This window comes from Zingiber officinale, chromosome 3B (assembly GCF_018446385.1).
Source record: "Zingiber officinale cultivar Zhangliang chromosome 3B, Zo_v1.1, whole genome shotgun sequence".
Classification (NCBI taxonomy): Eukaryota; Viridiplantae; Streptophyta; class Magnoliopsida; order Zingiberales; family Zingiberaceae; genus Zingiber; species Zingiber officinale.
In genome coordinates, this window is record NC_055991.1 from 2,623,935 (window position 1) to 2,649,736 (window position 25,802).

A 25,802-nucleotide genomic window follows, 5' to 3' on the forward strand; every position below is an offset into this window, starting at 1 on the left:
GGTAGCACAAAGGGAAACGAGGAAGTTTGAAGGATTGTTCGAGATGTTTGGATTTTTTTTAGAGGAAAATGATTTTTTTAAAATTCTCACGAGACACTGCTATAGTAAAAAAAATGATGACAGAGTACTGCTACAATGATAGTGACAAGCAAGAGTCAAAATATATATATTCAAATGAAAAAATCACCTTGAAATATAAATTCACATGAAATTATGATTCTCTTTATCTCAACACACTTTATCCTCTCCACTCACATTGTTCATTGAAAATATGTTCCTCCCCTCGAGCCTATTGACGAACACACTTTATCCTCTCCACTCACATTGTTCATTGAAAATATGTTCCTCCCCTCGAGCCTATTGACGAACACACTTTATCCTCTCCACTCACATTGTTCATTGAAAATATGCCCCTCCCCTCGAGGCTATTGTACGTCAGTAAGAGATAGAACGGGCTTATTAGATAACAAGAAATTAAATCTCACTCATGACATATTATATTTAAAAGTTTAAAAAAACTTGTAACCCTAAACTATTATTTACCTGATAGTTAGCAAAAAACTTCCATACAACGAGACCACCACCTTCAAGATTAATTGAATAACTAAATACTTGGATTATCAAAAATTAAAAATGTGCTTAAAAAAATTGAATAGAATAAAAATAGAATTAATTAATGTGGCCTAATTATATACACTTCGTGTCGATGATTCTCCATGGTGTTCGTGCTGAACTCGTCCTATATAACAAATTCATGGGCAACGAGAAAAACAGTAGTAGACGTCACTCTTATCTGTCCACGAACAATTCATTGTTTTGGGGTCACTAGGGAGTATTGGGTCACAGTAATGAGAGACGCTACAAAATTACGAGGCCAGTGAGGAAAAGGAAATAACCATGGGCCAATGCAACTATAACGGTCTAGATGGCATTCCACAATTCATCAATAACCATGTTTAACAATATTGTAAACATGCAATCAATATGACTTCTACTATAGATACATAAATTTGAACTAAAAATTGGAACCATCTAATGAAACATGAGTAGCAATAAAACGCTTTTTATAACTAAGCACCACCTTCTGCGCCAATATCGTACACCACCATTGTCCACATCTTGTAAAGGAAAATTTTCAAAAAACAAGGTCCAGCCAGATATAATTTACTCGGGAAACATCTGCAATTGTCTACTTTCCAGTACTTATAATTGTGGAAGTTGCAGAAAACACCGGTAATCGCTATTTGATTTATGAAGGGATAGTCGGCAACAGCTGCACCTAAAACGTGCAAGAAAGTGCCTGCTGCTTTCCTTATCTCATCCACTCTGGTCATAGCAAGCTCCACAAAAATCAAAGAGAGAATAAAAAACAAAATCTGTTACACTAGCATACATCTGTGGATCAAGCCATTTTGGTTTGAATTTGCCGGTGGACATGTACAAGGAACTCAACATAAGAGAGACCTCCAGCCGTTTTGTCCTCGACCATATACGACATAAAATGCATGCCTATAAAAAACCACATGCTTCGTAAGTGAGTTCTGAGAAAATATGGCCCAAACAATTTAAAAGGAAGAGCATAGTTCTACTCAAAATGACTTTGAATTTGAACCAACCTGAGGGATCACCCTTTTTGCATAGCCGCAAACTGCAGAGAATTCTGAATCTTCAGTATTGTTGTAAAAAATAATAATAAAAAAAAAGATTAGCTACTAATAAGACAAGAAAATAATCTGCATACCGCAAGTATGAACATCTCTGCTGCCTTATCTCATTCATGACAACACTTAGCTTCTCTGAGAAGTCATTATCGAATTGCTGCAATACAAGCTGCATTGACATCAAAAATACACTTCAGGCAAATCAAAATTCTATTGGATAAGATAAAGAATAATAGATCTTCATATCTACTTGCAGTTTAGGTTCATAAATATGGTCCATGCACCAATTTATTAATACTCAACTCAAGCTCTTAGTAGTCTTATCTTTTCTTAGCTATACATTTTTTATATTTGAGAGCAATGATCACTATAATCATTTGAGGTTGGGATTACAAGAGGTTTGCTCCATTACCTTTTAAAAATTGGCAGTTCATAGTGAACTTTTAGAAGTGACGCACCAGACGCGTCATAAATCGTGGATTAGGAGCAGGTCTTTGAACCACATTAAACAATATGTGTTAACATTGTATTTATTCCTATGTTATCTCAGTTGCGTCTTTATACTTGACATGGACAACCAAATAGACACGAGCACCCTCGAGCCACTAACACTTTGAATTGTTTGTGATTTATGTGTATCATCTATTTGCCTCCTCTAGCCGGAAGCAAGTCATTCTAACGATCCTAACATTTCCATCATAAAAAGGAATTGAACATAATTTTCTTAAACTAAAAAAATTAGAACGCAGTTAGTTGAACCTAGAAAATTTGTCAGAGCATTATATGATCAAAATATCAACCACTCAAGTTAAATTATCTTTTACTGCACCAGTGTGAAACCCTACAAATACCTTTTTGTACATTAATGCCCATGAATTCATTCCAATGGGTACAACTTTTACCATTGTAAATTACTACAAACAAACAAAAACAAAAAAATGTAACTGATCGTGCCTATGAAGCTTCACAGATGGACAAACAAAGATAAAAGTAACAAAGCATGTGACCTGAGTTGGAAGTCCATCCACAGAAGTAACTCCAAACAATTTCTGAAGCGTGTCTGGGTTGACCATGTTTCCAACATAGATTAAGCAATCTTCACCATTTTCCAGAAGATATATTCCATCATCATTAATGTGCTCACTTGAAAGAGGAATATTGGAAGATGAAAGGGAACCATCATTTTCCTGTAGCATTGGGATATTTTCAAGTTCAAACAAGCACTGAAAGTACCAGTTCAGTCTAGAGTTCAACCTAAAATCAACAATTAATCATAAATACCTTAGCAGTAAGATCGTGAATAGATATCATTCTAGGATATACTAAAGGAACAGCTAATGAAATGGAAAGTGACATAACATGGCTAGCCCAGTAAGAACGATCATCAAACCGGCCATCATTTCGCAAACCAATGCTTTTAACTAAAGCTGAATGGCATGGACCAAAAACAAAGATTAGTAGTTCACAAGTAAATAATAGTAATGTGTATAGAAAAAAGACAATCGAACATGAAACTTTTAATGACATAAAACCATGATGAGGTCAAAGATAGTAATATCTCAAAGCATAATGAATTTTTTTGCATTTAGTTAATTTTTCTAAAATCGAAAACAGCCTCTTGCAAAGCAGGCATACAATAAACTCTTCCCCGGGACCCCACATTAGTGGGAGCTTCGTGCATCGGGATGTCTTTAATTTTTCTATAAAAAAAAAATCATAAGGGAATATGCACAGTAGCCATTAAAAAAAAAACAATTCTATTTTACCTTTAAAGTATGTGTGTGTGTATATCCTAGTCCAACAAAATTCACATTCCTTGGTCCTAAAAGGTGTATTTGTCTATTTTGTTTTTCCAGAATATCATGCAATTTTATTTTCTATATCTAAATTGCCGTGATAATAGACAGTGCCGCCACAATTATAAGAGATATGAGAAAATTGTAGATGATGTATAAGATTCTATCAGAATGTAAGAGGGGCTTAGATTCATAAGAGCTAAATTGGAAGACCTAAAAAGTCTAACAGAACCTATTAATAACCTATTTACAAAAAGTAAGAGTCCTCAAAAACATCTCACTTAGTGAAAACTTTAAGCCGCCCAAAACTTCATCCTCTGGCTGGAACAATATGGTTTCACTACCTATTGTGTCATGCCACTACAGTGTCGGTACTTAGTGAATTGAATTATTAATTACAGAAATAATTTTTATTGTAATTAATTATGATATTTAGTTAATAAATAATTAGATTGCTAATACATACTACATTTTATATCTGTTGATAGATTTAATTTCCTATCTTTAGAGTTAATTAAGTTGTATACTTCTTTTGTTTGAAAATGATTTACACAATTTAAGTTTTATAGGGAGAATGTTGACATGAGCAACGAGAAAATGAGTCATTCCATTATGGTCTTTCAAAGGTTTTAAAAATTTTGTTTCCTTTATGATGACTATTCAAGAATGACTTGACTTTTCTCTATGAAAGAAACACAATGGTTTATAGATCTTTAGTCTGTGCCCAAGCTTAGTAGAATGAAAACAAGCACAGAGGATGCTCAAAAGGCTGGGATTAGACTGACAAAGAGGAAGCAACAGAGCATTAATAAGCTCCCATAAAGCTCTAATAAACTTGGGAATCTCAGTAACTCAGATAGTGAGATGTTTCAACCACAAATCATTAACCAAAAACAATTATAGCCCAAGAAACATTATCCATTCTATTTTTTTTTGTACTAATATAAATGGACCTGGAAAGATTCAAAGGAATAGACTGAGCATGTGGTAGTCAAGAAAGCTGATATTGTAATTCTTTTTTAACTGAAACATCTTCACATAAATAGGTCCAAATCATTTATTTCACATTCTCCCCGAGTCTTGTTCTTGTGTTGATTGTCTTTTTAGAACAACAGACTATAGGAAGGATCAAAACAGCTCCACTGCTCAAGAAGATGAAGCAGCTATTGAAGATCAAATCCATCACCAGAAAAAATCCAAGAAATAGGAAGAAAAGGAGACCATAAGTGTAGGATGACTCTAGTGGTTCTAATGGTGACAACTATCAAGAACTATCAATGGAGAACACTAGCAATGCAGCAGATGGCAGTTGATTTGGTAATGGCATGCACTCAAACATTGGTGTTTCTAGAGCCATGATCCGGCATGATCTATTTGTGAACCTGGAAAATTGGCAAGATTAGTGAGCTACAATGTGGTAACAAGGGTGCAGAGAAATCATGAGATGAGGGATGTGAGGTGGTGCAAGGGCTACCCAGTGAATCCGAGTGGCGAAAGTGAAGGAATGCTGGTGCCAATTTGAAGGCTCCCTTACCATGAAGACAGAAGGGAAAAATTAAGGGTTATATCCCCTAAACACTCTAATCTACTTATATACATTATTCATCATTGAAGTATTTAATCAAGACGCTAATATATATATATAATTTACAAACAAATCCAAATATTTACATTATGGCCCTAACACTTCGATCTCAGTAACTAAACCAAGCACCTTATCAATCACTCTTAATGTTGATCAATAGAGGTTAGTATCAATCAAGAGAGAATATAGCATAGTACCCAAGGTTTAAAATTTCAACTCGTGCTGAGGTTTCGGTCCCAAGCCGGAACGATACAGTTTTAGTATCGTGCCGATATAGTTTCGGTATTTTTTTATTTATATATAGTAATTATTAGATAAATATGATTATTGTGTTTAAAAATAAGTTGTATATTGATTTTATATAAATTTGAAAAACTTAATATGGTTAGAAAAAATAATTAAATATAGTTTTCTTTAAAGATGTATTAATTAATCGAATTAAAATTGATAAATCATATAAATTAATTGTTTATTCATTATTAAATCTTATATATTTAAAATAATTAAAAAAAATATCAATTAAACAGAAATAAAAAATAATAATAATAATAAATTATCAGAATATAAATATGATTTATTAGAATTTTTTTAAAATTTAGATAAATTTAAAACAGTAAAAAAGAATTTTTTATAATATCAATTAATAATTTTAAAAATTTTAAATTTTTTAAATTTTAAATATATTTTTATAGGGATAATTTAATTAGGGTTTATAAAAGTCTATTCAAAATATCACACTCCAATTGGAAATTATTTAATTAATTAAATCTTTTTTCTTTTGAAATAGTACCCGTACACCGCGATCCCGCGAGCAGCGCTCACTTCCACCGACGGCAGAGGTGTCACGCGACGCTTCCGGTGCCGGCGGAGGCATCGCGCGACGCTTCCGACGTCGGTGAAGGCCTCACGCGACACTTCCGGCGCCAGTGAAGGCGTCGCGCGACTCCTCCGCGGTAGTAGTGTCGCGCGACGCCTCCACCTCCGTCGAAAGCATCTTGCGACGCTTCTGGCGACAGAGGCGTCGATCGCGGGCGGATGACGAAGGCGAATTTGTTCATCTGTTGTGCCATAGTACCTCTCTTTATCAATAGTATCCTTAAAATCCTCTACCTGCATATTAATAATCCAATATTTCTTAACAACTTTATATTACTAAAGATGACATTATTAATTATTTTAGTATATTATAAAAAAAACAGATATCATCAAACCAGAAATAACAATAATGTGATATAATTGAGATTATAATGACATTTGTTGTTAATAATCTAATTTTATTAACTGTTCTTATTATTTAAAATATGTTATTTCAATAATGCATTTGATTAAACACAATACATTTTTAATTTCTCTTCTTTGATTTAATCTTAACTATTTCGATTCCAGTGACGCTACTAATTCGATATGACCAATACTGATTTTTTCAATACACTTTATTTCTTTTGACAAACAGACTTACCCTTTGAAGAAAAGAAGGTTAAACAACAACACAAAAAAGAATAAAACAGAAATGCAAAACTATCATATTACAAGTTGAATTCATCAGAGTAGAAACTAAAAGTGACAGAGAAAAAACAAAGTTCCATTTAACATAATGCAAATTACTTTAGGGCGATTATGATTTTATATAGAGTCTAGCGGCATGATAATGGTCTATTTAGTCAACCTCAAATAGTTCAGACATAGTTTGTTATTGTAGCAATATCGCCATGCAAAATCCAACACTACTATTCATATTGAACAATGGTGAACTAAGCAATAAAAATATCCTACCTAATCATCAATGTAACAGTACATTTCATGGCATTAATATATTAGCTTACACATCAAATAATCCCAACAGCGAAATTCTATAACCTAGCAATATGTAGACACCATCACAGCTAACAATAGATACATCAATGCAAAAAATGTGTTCTTTAAATATGGTCATACCTAGAGTATATAGAGGCAATAGCTTAAGAGCTTCAGGAAGAATTAGCTGGCCTGAAGATGATACTGTCGCGCAAAACTTACGGTAGGCATGTAGGATGTTGATGCATAGGTTTGTGATTTGCTCACGAACTTGAGAAAGAGAGTTCATTGGGATGCTGCTTGCAGCTACAAATTCCAGACATAAAAAATACTTCAATTGTCAGATTTTTTCAAACATACTGCAAATTTTCTTAACAAGTTCAATTACTTCCAGTTTTCAAATGGAACAGACCTGTAATACTTGTCTAAACAAACAAAAGCATACTTATTTAAGTTACGAACAGTAGATCAAAGCATAGCAAGTTACAGAAGAATCAAAAGAAGAAAAATATAAAAACAAATAAAAGCCTTTAAAGTATTTCACCTTGCTTGAGAATACAAGCAAACTGAGTATCCAAGTCAGCTGTGCGGAAAAGATTAGTAAGCATGCTAGTGCAAGGAAGGGACAGGTTTATAACCCTAATTCTTCTTTCCCCATACACAGTAGTGTAAAGAAGTGCACACTGCATAAAGAAGCATAAGAAAAAGTCACAATTGACAAGATCATGTACATGGACAAGGCACACTTAGGTTTGGAAATAAGAGAAAAGACCCCCTATTAAAGTATCTTCCGGATGCATAGACTGCTGCATACCTGAAAGGCACATTCTGAATTCTCCTGGAATTTATCATCATGTTTGAAAGTGACCATTATTGTTTTCTCGCAGTCTATCTGCGACACAGACATCTTCAGATCAGGTTCATGTAGAGATGAACAAATAATTGATATATGTCATTAAAATAACTCTAAAGGTCTAGAAGGTAAGTAGATATCTTGATGTTAGATAAGAGCAGAGATCACCTTCCATTTCAAGTGGTTGTGTAGGTAGAGTTAAATAATGTAATTTCCAGAAAGCTGAGCCATATGCTATGCCATATTAGCTTTGAGTGATTCAGATTCACATGGGATCAGAGTTATTCCAGAATTGAGCTATATCATGATCCAGAACACTGATTGACAACCCAACCTAATCCAATGGCACCAAGGTTGACTGACTTGGGTAAGGTAGATGAGGGTGACTGTTGCTAGACAGCAGGGGGTAAGGTGGAACCTAAAGTAGGTGGGAGGGAAAGGTTATGGGCATTGACACAGAAGCATTGTGGCAGCCAAGTTGACAATGGGGTTGCAGGATGAGGCTAGATGGGATAGTGTGTCACTGAAGCTGAAGCGTAAGGCGTGGTGCTCCATCAATATGAGAAAACATGGGCTGCAAAGTAATAGACACCATAACAACAATGGACAAGTGAAAAGTAATGGGAGACGACATGCACTCAGGTTTTGTACATATTTTGATTGGTTGAAGCCATAAAAGTCAATCCTTGATAAAATTGCAAATTTTCAATGAGTTCATTAATGAAAATTAGCAAATGCTATTTGGTGAAAATTTCTAGATTTTTATTTAGGATTATGGATTTCTAGTTCTTATCTTGGTAATTTTATAATTGAAAAAGAAAAAAGTATCCATGTTATCAGATCACTGCATAAGGAAGCTTCCCACGAGGCTTTTTGGAATTGCATAGTTAACTATGTCAGTTATGGTATTTCAGAGAACTTACCGCAGGAAGATCAATATCAGTGGGAATACGCTTGCAAAAGCTTCCAGCATATTCCTGAACTTGAAGGCCCTAGAAAAATGTAAAATAAAAGATTAATTCCTAACATGAGAAGTTATGATAGCAAGCATTTCAATCACCAAAAAGTTTCATGCCAGATAGCTTTACCTGGCTGCATCTAACACGCATCACTGCCTCAAAACCTTGGGGTCTACTTAAGTTCCATCTAAGATCATTGTAGAGTTTCCCAGGATCAGAGAGAGCGGAAAATGGATAATAATAATATACCTGCAGCATCAAATATGAAAATTGAATTTACTAGTCCAGGGCACAGTTTGTTTGTCAATATCTTACTCTCATATATTGATAGCTAGATGATACTATTATAGTATGGAGACATTGATAAACAAAATAAAGTGTGTTTAATTGACTGTGGTACTCATACCAGTCAAATGGAAACAGTTTGTCTCACACGTCCCACATACCAATGGTCAGATGATAGCAAGTTTATTGACCTCTATTGTCACCTAAAACTATGGCTGCCTGTTGTCCAACAACAATAATCCCAATGATTTCTATTGTTGCCTGGAACCATGGAAGACCATTATCCATCAACAATAACCCATATGTTTATAGTGGGGTCTAAATGATTAGTTGAGGTGGGTTGAAGCATCCCCTCCCCCCCTCCTTAGTATCCATGTTCAATCCACATCTGGCGCTCTCAATTGTCTTAACTCTCAGAAGACTGTTACAATTGGCTTATGTGGTCATGATGAATGACAAAGATGATTCATTTGAAAAGAACCCAATGTTAAAAATTCATGCATAAAATTGATGTGCCAACGGTCAATCGGCACGCAAGAAGTTGTCAACAATAGTGAGACTTATTCCTTCTACTGTGCAGCGTACAAGAAGCTCAGTAGAGTTGATTCACAGCATTTACTGTAGTTTTCATGAGTGTTAAATTACAAGTGTGTGTTGCAGTTTCAGCTGAGAGGAAAGTGAACAAGCTGAATTGCGAGCATAACAGGTTGACTTCTATATAATTCTTAAACTGCTCTATATTCTCTTTTATCAGTAGAGATTCAAGACGAATTATTAGTAAATAGGCTCTCCTTTCGTCAGCGATGATATGAGCCAAATGTTAATCAATCTCTATGCATTTTATTGTTCCATTGGGACATTTCTATCTAACCCAAACATAATTAATTTTCTATCAAGCGTAAAAAAACCTTGTTAGATGAACCATTAGGCTGTGCTGCTGTTGCAGACTACTCATACATTACCAGTACCAACAATTACTCTGTCTGTATGAGTAGCAACCAAAACTTTAACAATAGGATTGGGGATATGAACTAACTCATCCAGATTTGGCACCTTAAACATTGTTTAATAAATAACAAACTACGCAAAAGCTTAAATATCAACCCCTAGAACATTAGGAGCAAAACAATGGGCAGTAACCACATTGTCAGCAATTTGACGTGATTTCATATTTAAAATATTATAGGAAAGGAAAACTGGTGCTTATAGACCCTAATCAAAGATATGAAGCTCAATCCTAAAACAACCAACAAATACATAACACTAAGGGTGCGTTTGGTTCAAGTTATCACGTATAACCTTAGTTATGTGATTACCAAGTAATCACATAACCAATGTTATGGGGAATAAAACATAACCAAATGTTGTTCGGTTCAACAAAAACTTGTTTGTTTGAAGGTTTTAATGAATAACCTAGTTTAATATTTTACTATATTACCCTTAGTTACAAAACCAACCATATATTATTATATTTTTTAAAAAAAATTCTTTTTTTATTCTTTTTTTTTTATGATTTTCCTATTTTTTTTATTTTTATTTTTTTTTACATTTTTTTAAAGTTTTTTATTTTATTTTTTCTTTACATTTTTCTCTTATTCAAGGATATTTTGGATAAAAAAATTTCGTTAACCCCGGAATCAAGAAAAATCTCAGTTTTATGAGGTTTTCCAATTCCATATTACATGCCCCTTTTACTGATGTGTCGGGCATCGAACATTACTCGAGAATCATCGATTACCTAAACCAAACAGGATTTTTGTTGATAATTTTATACGGATAACCAAGGTTATCAAGGATAACCAAGGTTATCAAGGATAACCAAGGTTATCAAGGATAACCAAGGTTATCAAGGATAACCAAGGTTATCAAGGATAACCAAGGTTATCAAGGATAACCAAGGTTATCAAGGATAACCTCCAACCAAACGCACCATAAGAGTTTGTTAAATCACCCTATAAAAGTCATTTTAATAATTTCCATCTTTTTTACTTGCTCAGTACATTGTGATACCATGAGATATCAGTAAGCATGAATTGTTGTAACTACAGAATGTTCATACTAAAAAGTATTGGTAAGTTGGCGAGCAGGATGGTAAGTTTCACCTATGCCAACCAAAAGTGGCACAAGATTTCAATACTTACTCCTAACAGTCAGACTCCAGCAGATAGCTCATGCTTGCCCTCTTCTGGAAGTTTCATCGTGTCAATTCTATGTCAGTATTGATTGGAAGCAGATAAGATTCTTCAGCTATGCTAACTGACACATCATGGTAATTAAATCCTTGATTATAATAACTTCAACACCTTGTCAGAACAATAACCTATCACTAGATCCAGTAACATGACTGTATGTTGGTGAACGCAGTGCATTTTATGAACTACATATAGTAACATGTCTTAGTAACAAGATCAGTAACTAAAGAAATCTACGCACAGCATTGCAGACTGCAATATTAGCATTCCAAAAAAGTATTATACTCTGCACCCAGTTCAAAGGAGTTCAAAAAAATCACCTGTCCTCCTGTGGTTCCAGGAACAACAGAAATGGAAGCAATGTCCACAAAAGTCTGTGCGGTGATAAATATATCAACACAAACCTATAGGGTAAAGCTTCGTTAGTAATAATTCAACCCCAAAGGAGCGATGTAAGATAAAGTATCTTGCCTGGTACTCAGCAAACTCAATGGCCATTGTTTTCAGTGTCTTGTCTGCCGGTTGGAGCAACTTATGTGCCTCCTGCCATCCAATAGAAGGAAATTAGAATAGACATACTGCAATCTAATAGATAATAAGCATAAGTCATATTAACTTTAAATAGTAAATTTTTGCCACCTAAACTCATCAGTTGATGACCTTTTTCATTCTCAAAGTGAGTTAACGTTAGTGTTTTTTTTTCTTTGGTCAGTAAAGGAGGTCAAAGAAGAGGAAGATCAAAAAAGACTTGGTTAGCAACAATAAAATAAGATAAAATTTATTTAAATATAGATCATGATATAATAAGAGATAGAGTTCAATGGCGTAAAAGGATTCATACAGCCGACCCCACCTAGTGGGAAAAGACTTAGGCCAAAGGTAATGTATACATCAAAAGCGACGTAGATCAAGCTTTAAAATATCTTTTTGCATTGGAGTTTTGATATCCGATCTAAATGGTATGGTTTTGGTATTATGTCATGTCAACATCTGGCACACTTTAATGCATTCCATGATCAACTCAAATAACCTTTTTATGATATATTAGTTTCCACTTAGCTTGTTTACCTCCGAATATAAGTCTATGACAATTATAAAGTCCATTAAGATTCAAGAACGACTAGTTACAAAAATGTAATATGGGTAATGATTGCATCTTTCTTCTACCAGAATAAGAGTCATGCATTGAATGATTGCATCTAGACATCCAACATTGGGGTTAGTCTTAGCAATGTACATAGATAATCACTGAGAGTTGAACTTTAACACGATTGAAACTGGAGCACTATAATTACAAAATAGATGCATCTCAAACTCTTCAGCATTGACATCACTCCTTTTACTGCTGCTAAGTATCATTGGTGCATCACCACTTCCCTTCTTCCCTTTTATGAAATCAAAGCATGAGTTATAGGAAGAGAACTATTGTTTCCATTTGAAATCAAAGCATGTCCTTTTACTAACCCTCTCACATTTTACTGTTGCATCTCCTCCATATGCTAGTAGACTGGATTGAAAGCTGAGATATGGGAAGAGAATCTTTATTGGGTTAAGATAGAACCTATTGATATAGCCCAGTTTTAGTTGGTGCCATCAAAATTATATTGGCACAGGTGACACATTGACATCAATCAGAATAATATGTTTGGTAGCGTCAACCAAAACTTGAAATTTATAAATAGAGAATTTATAGCTTACTTATTTCATTATTAGCAATTTACCAAAACTACATAGAGAATTTATATATAAGGATAAAAATGAATCCAGGTTCAGACAGCAACCAACCATAATTCCCGACAAGTCACAAAAAGTTGGTAATCAAAATAAACAAATAACTATAAGCTAACTGAAAAATACAACAAAAGAAAGAACATATGTCACATTTTACCTTATCACCAGCAGAAACATTAGTTCTTCCTTCAGCTTCTCTGGAAGAAAGAGATCCAATACCAACTGATGGCAAGACTACAAAATGTAGGTGGAGAACATGGTCATTTTGCAAGCATCGCATACCAGGAAAAGAAAAGGAGAAACAAGAATTCATAGATACAGAACACAGTAAACTGACTATTACAAGTTTTATCAATCCTTCTTCTGATCACACTTACTAAAGATGCATTAGCATGTATTGACAGGCATCTAATAATCCAAACAAGTTTGTACCATACCAGTAGGTTTACACTAGTCCACAACTCAAACCAACATGATCAAAGCCAATTCTAGGCTTATTTGTTTCAATTTGTATAAAGGCCAGGCATCAAATCACACTACGAAAGGTGATAACCCATTGTGTTATCTTATATGTTGAATTTAAAGTATCACATGCCAGATAGTCTGTCACACTTCCAGAGGACTTATACTCGGACCATATTATAGCAGCAAAAGGTTTAGGCCTAAACCTCATTCCTTACTTTTCATTCTTTCCTACTTGTTCCCTATATGAAAATGCCATCAACCCAGCTCACAACCATGCTAGAGCAAGGAAGTATAACCATGTAGAGTACTTAAAAGATCATCTCCAATCATTATCTGGCAGAATACATGAAAGTGGCAAAGCGTATAGACTTCTCTGACAATAAAACCAATTATGGCTGATTACATTTTTCTTAATCTGTAGGACACATTCACCAAAAAAGCATAATTCCACAAGCTATCTTGGGAATGACCATTTAATTTAATTCATTAATTAGCACTAGAATATGTACTGTAAGGAAATTGCTCCATCAATTATCATCATCAAGGCAAGCTAGTTTAACTCAACTTATTAGCAATCTCATATCGCCTAGCAAGCACCATAGTTTCATGCTTCAAAAAGCACCAAAAAATCAATACTAAAAACATAAGTATTAATAATAGTCTTAGAGAAACAAAATGATCTGACCAGATAATAGTCCAATACATCCTTGGCAATTCTCTCATAACAATATAAAAAATGAATATGTATTAATCACCAGAAACCATAATGTAAATGAGAAAATAAATCATATGGGCATTTTTAAAGGAAACTAATAGATTTGATAGTTCAAATAGTTGATAAGACTGGAAGATGCAAAGAGTAGAGACAAACAAACAAATATATTAGTTAAAGAGATTTTTTAAAAAAACCATTGAATCAAGTTCTGAAATCTTGAGCCAAGCCGTTATTTCTCATCCCCAACTGGATTGATAAATGTCGGGTTGATGCCAGTGGATGTGCCAAGCAAGCAATAAAAAAGGAGGAAAGAGTCAGAAATATTGCATGTTTGGGACCTCATAGATGCATTCAAGACCAGAAATTATGTCGTTGTTGCAGTCCACTAGCAAAGCATTCACCATCATTGGGGACCACTACTTAAGTTGTTAGCATTTCGGGACCTTATAGAGGTTTCAGCAATTCCCCAAGATCAACGTTGTCTCTGTGTGCAACGTGAGTGTACTCATGAGGAGTCATCCAACTTGGGTGTTGTATAGAAGTCGTTATGCCTATCAAGGATTGGATGTTTCACCAGCATGTTGATTGGCACTGCCGAAATTTTAATCCAAGGATTGGATGTCAGCAGAGACATAGTGTTGGAATAGTGTTCAATCGGGGAATCAAATTCAAAAGTGAACTCAAAATAGGTAGGACTTTAGAACAGCCTGATAGTGGTGGTGCTAATGAAGACCAGAAACCACAATGGCATCAGGAAAAAATTTCTGGCGTACAACTACAGGAGGCCATGAATCTCAACTATTCTGTAAACTAGATTTCAAACATCTGATGATAAAAAAAACACAACGCTTGAACACAATGATAAAATATATACATGAAACTAAAACAACCCAAAATATATTGGAAGCGTTTAAAAACTTTTTGCTGACTCACTGTGCATAAAACCTCCTATTCTAGTCCTTTGATCAAGTACTACACGGGAGAATTGGGAGTTGTTTCCGGACATAGTAAAAAATTTAAGATATGCTATTAATTATAACATTCAGAAATGTGGACTATTATGTGGCAAAAAGTGGACAACCTGGAACATAATGCAGGATGAATGCCATCATGTATGTAGAAAAATATAACAGTTTAATAATTTATTAGGGCACCTGGTCCAATTCAAATTTAGAATGATAATTGTAAAAATGCTGTCAATAGTCAATATAAACATGAATTTAATGAAATAGATTTTCCAGCTTACCTGACTGAAAAACAAGAAGCTTTCCTCCAGTAGGTTTAAGCGCCAAGAATCCAGCCTAACAAAACAATACTCTCAAACATCAAGTTCAATTAAATAAAAAGGCCAGTTATTCAATACTATTGTTTAACTAGCAGGATAGTTGAAGCCGCCATAAACTTACGTAGAAGTGGTATCCTAAAAGTCCTGCCACCTAATAAAAAGAAAAGGCAGAAGGGCTATAAATTGAGTTTAATTTTACCTTGATAGCAGCACCAAATGCAGAATCAGAAACCTTATTATTTTCAAACAGGCTTGGGATGCTTTCTAGCAACTGTTCCACACTTTGGCGGCACTGAATTTTCAGGATGATCACGGCACCACGATCAAAGAAAAATAAAATCATTCATAAAGGTACACAAAAATTGGAAGCTTGGCTAACCTCAGTAAGAGGAACAACTACATCAGTATGGAGGGGTGTATAAACATCATGAATATCAGGGACAATGAGCATTAAAGGCTGCAATTAACAAGAGCAACAGTATTAAAGGTTAGAACGCACAAAGTATTATTCAATTAGGGAGAGCCCACATGGTTGAGTAAAAAATGGTGATAATGCAATAAAAATTGAAACAAAACTTTTACAAGCTGTAGAAAACTATGATAAATCAATCCATTGTCAGAACATGATACCAAAATCATGACAACAATAAATACCAGTCTTGTGAGATTTCAAGATTCTAATAGAAAGATTTTAACACAAATTTCTTCAATATTTCAGCTACATGCTTAGAAGTACTGAAAAACAAAACATGGCTATGAAATTCTAAACAATACACTTGTGGCAATAAACATGGTTTCAAATTTATTTTGTTGATGAGATTGTATCAAAAAGTCCCAGTATGCATTCAACATTCAGGAGTATGTTAGTGAAACAATCAACTAATAATTCGGAAAGAAAAAACTCAAAATTACATATTCAAATTGAAATACATGCAGTAGTTGCAGTAAAAGAGTCCAATAAAACAGCATATTTTAGCCACTGTTCAAGCTGAATCAGCTGAATCTAGGTCCACTTAGAATAATCACTTCAAATCATAAGATAATTGGAATTGAATCAATTGAGTCTAGGATAGTTTTCTTTTTTGAATTTTTAGTATGCTTTAGCCAGGTAAAAAGTACCATTTAATTTCAACTCGAGAAGGAAAATAGAATAATAGAGGGAGAAGATGAGAAAAATATCCCAGGCTGTTATTATCATCATTCTTTTCCCTCCTAGTCGTAGGTTTTGGCCTGGATGTTTCTTCTCTTCTCAAGTTGCTTCTCCTTTTATAAATTCTTCTTCTCTATTGCATTTCAAACCACCTTCATTACCTAGTATTATACAGATACAATCCAAAAAAAGGGGGATCTATTGTATCATGGTCCATTCCACTCATCTAGGCGCCACTGTCTAAAGATACTGGGTCATGTGTCTACATCAAGACCATAATTCATTTTACTGAGCCAAATTGTGCATACATGTAATTCAACTCCCTTCTAACAGATTGGGCATTTCAGCTTTCCAAGTCCTCCTGGACAATTCACCCTTCATTTTCACAAACGGCTAACTCCTGTCACTTAGCTTTGCTTATTCCACTAACAACTAACTCTCTCCAATCTCATTTTTTCCAATGTTAGCTTTCTCTCCTCCCTTCAATGACTGTTCCTCCCCTTCCAAACCCCTAAATCCCACATCAACTAGTAACTAGGTCCTGTAAATTTTTTGCAAATGTCCCTGACTCCCTTGGTATCTGCACATCAGGACCAATGGTGATTGAACATCTGTGTCTTTCTGTTTCTCAGCCACATGATAGCAGATTCTCCCCTAATTACAGACTTCTCTTGTTCTCCACCACAGTTTCTGGACCAAGAATTTGGACATGTCCACAACCACCGGGTAACATTTAGTCCAATCCCTTGGTTTCCATTTCCTGAAAGGGGAATAAATAGAAAACAAGCTAAAACTGACTACAAGGTTTGACAGTCTCCTCGGAGAGAGTCAATCTCTTAGGCTTTGCATTAACAATGTAGAAGTCAGTTGCTTTGAACTAAGCCAATCAGTTCGTGTCAGAATTTTGATACCCACTTGAGTAGTTTTATGAGGTTTATTGTACTCATTCATAATGTTTGGGATGGGTTTACATATAAAATCTAGGTAACCGACATGGTCATAAGGATACTCAAATGAGTCAAATTCTAATTTAGTTAATACTGGAATTTGAAAATCATAGGTGTGTGGCCTAGAGACATCACCTGCAATTGCTAATCCAACCCCTATTATCATGCTGCTTCATGGCTTCTTCCTAATTAACTTGTTGGACTACACACATAAGGGCAATAGCCCTTGCCCAGATATTCCAGGAACAGGAACTTATGGCTTTGAATTGATGAGTCATGCAATCTCTCGTGTGGGACTAGTTAATCATACTAAATCAACATTTATGCACCTGATTGGCAAAGAAAAGCAATGTCAAGACTTTTAGCAAAACTTTGACTAGGGAAGCAATCATGATTTTTGCCGACTTAATGTGCTTTATAATAGAAAAGGCTAATTGTACATTTTGTGATTTCTCATATTGTCAATATGTCCTCTGAAAAACATGTGTTGGGTATTTGAGTGCAACTAGTAAGATTTAAGAGGTTATTCAATTAGCTTAAGAAAAAAAAAAAGAAATGCTTGCACCAGACTGAACAAGTGTTTGAATAAACAGAGTGCTCTTGACCATATACCTGCTGTGAGGCTCGTCTAAGATTATAAAAGTGAATGCTGCAATCAAAAGTTGCAATACCAACCATTGTCCTTGGACCATCCTGCAAAGAATCGAGTGTGCTTGAGAAGCTAATTGGCCTTCAAACATTATGAATGGGAATCACAGAATCATGTAGAAAACATTGACTCACTTCTAATGACCTTAAAAACTTAATTTATATGAAATCAGATTAAAAGCATATCAAAGTGACTCCAAATTACAGCTTAGATTTTCTATGAGTAACATGAAGATGCATCCAACACAGATAAAAAAATAAATCCACTGAGAGGTTCTTGTCCAAGGTGAAGCACTCAAGGTGAATTTTATATTCTACGGCCGCACCATTGTGACTATATAGGATACAGGTACTTGAAGATAGCCAGAGACAACAGAACACAAGAAGACCTATTTATCTATTTCAGTTTAAGAAAAAGCAAGTGTATTAAACTCAACTGTCATTGGTAAAGTCCATTTCTACAATTATTAAATATCAATGGTAAAAATTTCTCTTAATTATATATATCAGAGTAAAATAAATGTCAATTATATGATTGCTTACAAAGACTATTTTAACTGTTGGTTCAAAATTCTAATTAATAATGCCAAAAGAGAACTCTGTGCACCACCAAATAGATTCATTTTTCCAGTCAGTGGTTCGAATAACAATTAGTAAAGCTGAAAGACAACCATGTGAAACTCCAAATAGCACCTTCTTGGTGAGAAAGCTAAGTGCAACAGTGTTACCTATCTGCTATCTCCTCAACCAGCAAGAAGTCGAACTATTACCTCTGAGCTCACAATGATATATTTATGGATCAACAACCAGAATTCAACAACCAAATTTGATCACCAAGGCTACCAAATAAACTATTCTCGGTGGATCAGTCCCTACAGATCTCAATGTATGCTGACTGCTTTCTGTGTGGGAAGATGATTGAGCGGATTGCATCCAACTGGATGTGATCAAAAAATTCTCCCAGAGGACTCATTTATACAGATGGTCAATCCAACTATAATGTGGGGAACCTCAACAAAATGAGGATATTCAGAAGTTCAGAAAAAAGGAAAAATCTAAACTTTCTTTCTATTAATACCTATGGAATTGTGTATATACCATGTAGAAGCTAATTTCTAGTATATGCAGATCATATTCCTTCCTTTTCCTTTAAAATGTTTTAGTTCAGATGTTATCTAACTGTATTGCTTTTCTAAGATAAGGAAAAGAATGCGAAACTTATTTGATAATGTAGTCTTCTACTTCAAGATGGATATCATGTTGTATAAATGTGTAAGTTAAACAGAGGCAAAATACCAACACTAAGACCTGATAACTTACCAAGCAAGTATATGTCTTTCCCAATGGAACAACAAACCAATATACAGAAATGACAAAGCCTAAGGCAGTTATTGGTGGGGATAAAATGTAAGGTATATAAAAGAAATAGCCAAAAGAATCAGGAATTACAGGAAGATCTGCCAGAGACTGACTGATTGCACTGCAAGCTGCAGCAGTTGCACCAGTTTGAATAGCATTCAGTGAAACATCAATGAGAAAAAAGAAGACAGCAGGCATCGGATCACGAACCTGAAACAAGAGAACCTTTTAGATACTCAAATAACTACTTTTTGATAACATGATTTTTCTCAATGTAATATGTGTTATATAGACATTCCTCATTTTGCACCACTAAATTTCCTATATGAAAAGAAAAAAAGAGAGGGTATACCAATCGCCAAACCATATTTTGATTTACATGTTAACTCCTTGTTCAAACATGACAAAAGATGGATAGAAAATAGAACAAAGTAAAGGAGCTAAAATATTACAGCAGCATCAGAGCCAAATGTTTGTCACAACATCTTTTCTCATTGTTTAATTGGTGTTTTTTAGTTGCACAACTAGACAGTGGCTTCACATGTTGTTAAAGATCACAAAAAACACAGGAGTAGAAAGTGGAAAAAAATGACACAAATTCGATGTTTGATTCAACCGTAGATGTCTCATTAGGAAAATAGCATCTTGCAATAAAAAATACACCAACTTGCATGCTCATGCGCATTAAGGAAAGACAAAAACAAATTTCTAATGGCCAAGCACTGCCACAAATATGGAGCATACATAACAAACTGCCCATGCAAATGATATCACACTACAAGTATGAAAAAAAAGGAGTGATGACAAAACAAAGACAGTTTTGGAGAAAAGGAAGAGTTATAAAATCGAAACTAAAGAGGCATATTTTGTGGTCAACTAAAATGGAAGAGAACAATAAAGGAAATGGGAAAAAATGTAGAAAAAGGGAGTAGAACAAGGAACTATAAAATAATAAACAAATCTTAATGATATTGGTCGTGATCAACAAGTTTATTTAGTAATTTTCCTTTAGGCTCAACATCCTACCCACAATCAGATGGACAATACTAGTGTTTTTAAGTGATTTACCATCTTAATGACTCTGTTGGCTTGTTAGACCTCCTCCTAAGTTACATTTTCACTAAAGATTTTGTTGCATCATTTGAAGCAGTGGGTCATGGCTGTATTATCAGAGATCCAATTGTCTTGGAATGATACTACTCTATAGTGAAGGAAACACTAGGACAACCCTAAGCACCAACTAATTATCTTAAATACCAATGATTTTGTAATGTTGACTATAAACTTGCAATTCCAAAGACCGTCAAATCAAGGTTCAAAATCTAGAGCCAATATTGTTTCATGTCAATATTCCGATACATGAAGAAAACATTATTTGTGTCAAATAACATCGAGTTTTGATAATTTATATGAATAATAAGTTTCAATCATTTCACCTGGCATGATACGAGATTTCAAACCATGCATCAAACATGGCATAATTTGAACACACTTGAGCAATCACATAAGCACAACCAATCAATAGTCTCCAAATCCGTCCTTGTTTTCACATCTCATCCTCAAGAAATACCATTATGTCAAGGAATTGATTAAACCAATTCTCCCTAGACACATGCATTAGAAGGGATCCTCTCACATCTCGAGCTATTAGTCTTAGACTCACTAAAGGTTCCTAACGAAGAAGTAAAAAAATAGAACTAGTAAAAGAGCCAAAGAGGAATTCATTTCATTACACTATGAGAATCAACAATGTCATTACTATTTGTTAGCATTATTTCAAGATCAACACAATATAAATCGGCCGAAAATTAACAAACCATGTATTCCCTTGTAGCAACAAATTCAACTGTTCCTTTGCAAAGTTCAAGCCTTTCGTCAGCATCACGACGCCTACCATCCGGCCCAAGATTACACAAGTAGTCACGCGGAGTCTCATTGGTAAAACCTACAAAATGTTCATAACCAAAAAATTAATAACTAAAAATAAATACAAAAAAGATCTAATAGTTCACAGAAAAATCTCCACCACAAAAAGGCTAGAGAGGAAACCAATATTTTAAAAATCAGACAGGTTGAACTAATTGACTATTGAATTTGTAGTTGAAACAAAGGTAGCATAAATTCCACTGATACTCACTTACCATTTGTATTATTGTTATTGAAGATTATCAGGAAGAATTTGCAGCATTCTCATCCCTTTCTCAGCCAACATCTAAAATAATATCTCCCTATCTCCTTCCCCCATTCTCTCTTATCATGTCTCCCCATCTCTATTTTAGATTCATTATCTCACCTCTCTATGTGAAGGGGAGCTTTAGCACAATGGTAAAGTTGTTATCCTGTGACCTAGAGGTCATGGGTTCAAGTTTTGGAAACAATCTCTTGCAAAGCAGATAAGAAAGCGTACAATAGACCCTTCCCAGAACCCCGCATTGACGGGAGCTTCATGCACGAGCTGTCTTTTTTTTTTATCTGTCCCTTTTATCTTTCTCTCTCTTTCATAAGACAGGATATACAAAAAAATTCTCTCTCTTAATTGATATTGCGCCCCTCTCTTTTTTAAATTCACCATCCTGTATCTCTAAATCCTTCTCCCTGTCTCTCTTTAGTAAGACAGGATTTACAAAATGTTCTTCCTCTCAATCTAGGTACCAGAATGTATCTGTCTCTCTCTTCAATGTTATAGAGAAACAAGACATTCCATATCTTCAATGTTGAGAGATTATAAATACAGATTTCAATGAATCAAATTTTGTTTTATTATTTCTTAAAATCTACTATTGGATGTTTTGATCTGGTATTTTATAACATTTTGATCTGAGATTAAGGTTTTGATTTGTGATGGACCTATTAATTCACTGTTATTTTTCTCATTGAGTGATTCTTTCTCTTGTGGCTATAAAAAGAATTTTACAAATATTTCTGAAAACTGGATTATGATTTTGGCTGGTTCTGGCAGGTTTTATTATGTTTGGCCCATTTTAAAACTCTGGTTTTCTTCATAATTCTAAACAGAATGCTCTAGTTAACGCCATTCAGACTTGTCAGTCTGTGTCAGTATCTAAAACAGTGAAGAAAACAGATAAAAGAATCAAAGATTTTAAATGCTATACCTGTGATATAAAACTAAGTGCTAAATACTCACCACATAAATTGCAAACAAATGTTCGACCATGATCAATGAACCTCATGAAAGCATTTATATAACTTTTGCATCTAGAACACCGAACAGGTCCACTTTCACCAAAGTCAACAACCTGCACTTCCCAAAAAATGAAATTTTCTCAAAAATGCAAAAAAAAAAAAAAAAAAAAAAGATGTGAATTCCATTTAGATGAATTAGAACTATGGCAGAATAAGGCATTAACATAATCTGAGGGAAATTAACATTGGAAGACATGATGAAAAGGATTTCAAAACTGCCAAAAATATGAGGAGGCCAACTTGATATTAGTTTGTATGTCAAGACTCAAGATTCAAGAAAGCATATACAATTTCACATGTATTGTTAATCGATTGATAGTGAGAATATGATATCAGTCATGATTGCTAGGAACCCCCAGATACTTGTTTAGATAGGAAGTATAGTATGTGAGTCCATTTCACACTGAGATGTAGAAAAATATTGTTTTTCATGCAAAAAATGAACTGAATAAACATAAACATTAAAAAATAACCATGACTTATTAGGACAACTGTATTGATCATATTGTACAAATTTTGAACTTTATTACAGTAATTTGAAACTTAGAAGAAAAAATTGGAACCAATTATGAAATAACCAGTAATTTTAACACAGTATCAATTTGAATATTAACCAACAATCAAAACAACAAGAAGCCAAGTCTCAACATCCCAACTATTCTAGATTGTTTCTCAACTTCATAGCACAATCTGCAATAGTCAAATTCTTTCTCAGATTCAACAGCACAGATTGATAAACCACCAATATCAATAGACAATATTGAGGTTATGATTTGACCTGAACACCCAGTGTAAGAAATGTTTAAACTCTATGTGGGGACTAAAACAGCATATTATTGTTATCATATTCAACAGCACAGATTGGTCCCTAAATAAAGTTGGCCTACTCTTCAAGATCGTGAATAAAATATCTGAGTAAATTAATATGAGTTTCAGATTCTATTTTGAGCTCTTCAATATGTTACAACATTTGTGATTTCTGTATCAATATAATGCACAGCTATGGGGAATGCACAACAAGTTAAATAAATAACTCAAAAGAGAATATATTTCACTTCCATTGTTCCACCCTATCACCCATTCCTTAGTATTTTTTTTTGTTAATTCCTACAATTTTAAAAGCCAATTTTATGAGCAAAAAGAAAGTTCCTTGATTAAAAAAAAAGTATTGTTCCTAAAAATATTGCTCTATTTAAGTACTGATACAACAACAATAAACAAGAAAATTTGGAATTGTCAGTCCCAACCATTATCTGGTTAATTTGGTAATTACAAATAATAATAATAGTTGAAAAAAGAAGCATTACTGGGATAGGATCGTCAGATGGATGTGGAAGTGCCAAAGGCTGCACCATCAAGGCAAAAGGCATACTAGAGGTAGATAGAAGGTCCCCGGTGCATGGTATCTGCAATGAAAAATTTTATTTAAACAAAAAATCATTATCACTAAATAAAAATTAACAAAAAGTATACCTGATTCAGTGTGCACCTCATCAAACGAGGGCTGCAATTACCATTATCCTTGACAACAAAAATGCTGGTTGCGGACTTAAAAAATAACAGTGTCAGAAAAACTGTCATGGTTGTAATGAATGTAGAGAATGCACATCACTTAAACACCATAGATGAACAGAATAGGCATTAGGAAGATGCACAATCCTAGCATGCAAATATCACACCTTTGAATACATACCGGCGGTACATTTGCCTGATTTCCCTGACGAGTCTCAAAAATTGTGATTGATGAATTAGGCAAAGGTCTTGGAATTTGGTTCGGATCTATCTTTGACTGTGTGGAGACCTGAGGACCTGCAAGAGCTGAGTGGCCCATAGCAGGTAGGACTGGCGGGATTGGCTGACCTGGCATGCCTGGAGGCATGCCAAACATCCTAGGAGGTGCTTGCACATTACCAGGCAGGGAAGGAACCATCTAATACCAAATTCAAAGAAGCCAATCATAACTTTAACTGCGTAGCTAAAGTAATTTACAAAACAAACTCAAAAACTAAGCAGCAGGACACGGCTTCAATCAAGTAGGTTGTATAATAGATGAGACCTTTTTTTATAGACGCAAGAAATTCAAACATCAAAAATTGGAGAAAGTTTCTTACTCGAAGTAAAAAAAATCACTAACCTGTCCTGGCTGCGAGGGCCAAACTGGAGAACCAAATGAAGTGCCCACGGTTGGAGGCATAGAAAATGGCTGTGAAGATGGAGTGGCCATCTGCGACGGAGAAGATGACCTGCCTGCATACGGCTGCGAGGTTGGTGGGCCAACAAACTGTGAAATTGGCGGCCCAGTAAGTGTCTGCGTGGATGGTCCACCGAATTGCTGAGCGGTGGGCAGCCCGGCGAAGGGTGGCTGTGGGGTGTTCGGTCTGGGAGGCTGCGAAGTAGGCGGTCCCGTGAAAGGCGGTTGTGAAGTGGGGGGCCCCAAAAAGGGCGACTGAGAGGTGGGCAGTCCGGCAAGGGGAAGTTGTGAGTTCGTCGATCCAGCCATAGGACGCTGTAAGTACTGTGCTCCAGCAAAAGGCGGCTGAGATCTGGGAGGTCCGGAAAAGAGTGGCTGGGAGGTAGGCGGCCTTCCAAACTGCTGAGATGCTGGTGGGCCTACAAACGGCATCGGGAGAGTTGCCACGGAAGCCCCAGAAGGCGGGCTCCCAGGATACGACTGGAGGCCTGAATCTTGAGTAGCGGAGGCATACGGAGTGGGCTGCCTGATCGATGACGAGGCGGCCGAAGGCGGAGCCGGCTGTACCGAAGGCGGAGGGAGGGTCCGAGGCGCAGTGAACCCCGGAATTCGAGGGCCGTTGCCAGCGATCGGGCCCTGCGGTATGGCCCCTGGTGGAGGGGGCCGGGATGCGAAAGGAGTAGCGGCCGGGCGAGAGAAGCCGGGGAGAGCCGACCCAAATGGAGATGTAAGCGGCACGGATGAGGAGGGGGCCATCGATCGGCCGACCAGGGGTGTCTGGACGACGCCGGTAGGGTTCGGCACCATCGAAGGCCGCTGCCTGGGCGGCCCCGAGGCGAAAGGAGAAGCCGACTCCATGGACGCTCCTGGAACTTCAATGGCGGATAGAGAGAGAGAGAGAGAGAGAGAGAGAGAGAGGAGCAAGCCCTCCAAATCGAGGAGATCGAGATCTAAAACGTAGCGGAAGCGAGGGCAGCTAAAA

The 25,802-nt window shown here is 35.5% G+C and overlaps 1 protein-coding gene across 3 annotated transcripts; it reads right to left on the reverse strand.

The window, feature by feature from the left end:
* Nucleotides 1–939: 939 nt before the first annotated feature.
* LOC122055510 (protein transport protein Sec24-like CEF) lies at nucleotides 940–25,802 on the reverse strand. 3 transcript variants are annotated; one of them, XM_042616977.1, is made up of 24 exons: nucleotides 24,764–25,802; nucleotides 24,309–24,559; nucleotides 24,103–24,166; nucleotides 23,937–24,035; nucleotides 22,571–22,682; nucleotides 21,243–21,370; nucleotides 19,516–19,635; nucleotides 18,031–18,111; nucleotides 15,701–15,778; nucleotides 15,521–15,613; nucleotides 15,283–15,337; nucleotides 13,014–13,090; nucleotides 11,597–11,668; nucleotides 11,446–11,529; nucleotides 8,778–8,897; nucleotides 8,613–8,681; nucleotides 7,651–7,728; nucleotides 7,381–7,519; nucleotides 6,978–7,142; nucleotides 2,943–3,088; nucleotides 2,669–2,848; nucleotides 1,742–1,830; nucleotides 1,617–1,648; nucleotides 940–1,509 (listed from the first exon to the last, which is right to left on the reverse strand). In XM_042616977.1, the coding sequence occupies exons 1-24, from the start codon at nucleotides 25,676–25,678 to the stop codon at nucleotides 1,403–1,405; spliced, it is 3,354 nt and encodes a 1,117-aa protein (XP_042472911.1). In that variant the 5' UTR covers nucleotides 25,679–25,802; the 3' UTR covers nucleotides 940–1,402. The 3 variants fall into 3 exon arrangements, with proteins under 3 accessions (XP_042472911.1, XP_042472912.1, XP_042472913.1); XM_042616978.1 differs by having other exon boundaries at nucleotides 24,103–24,177; nucleotides 24,323–24,559; nucleotides 24,764–25,801; XM_042616979.1 differs by lacking the exon at nucleotides 24,764–25,802 and having other exon boundaries at nucleotides 24,323–24,466.

Coding starts and splice junctions, on each gene's coding strand:
- LOC122055510 (XM_042616977.1), bottom strand. CDS start 25,678: ATGGAGTCGGCTTCTCCTTTCGCCTCGGGGCCGCCCAGGCAGCGGCCT. Junction 15,779..18,030: donor TTAGACGAGCCTCACAGCAG/GTATATGGTCAA, acceptor TGTTAATTGCAG/CCTTTAATGCTCATTGTCCC. Junction 8,898..11,445: donor CTGGAACCACAGGAGGACAG/GTGATTTTTTTG, acceptor TTGATGCTGCAG/GTATATTATTATTATCCATT.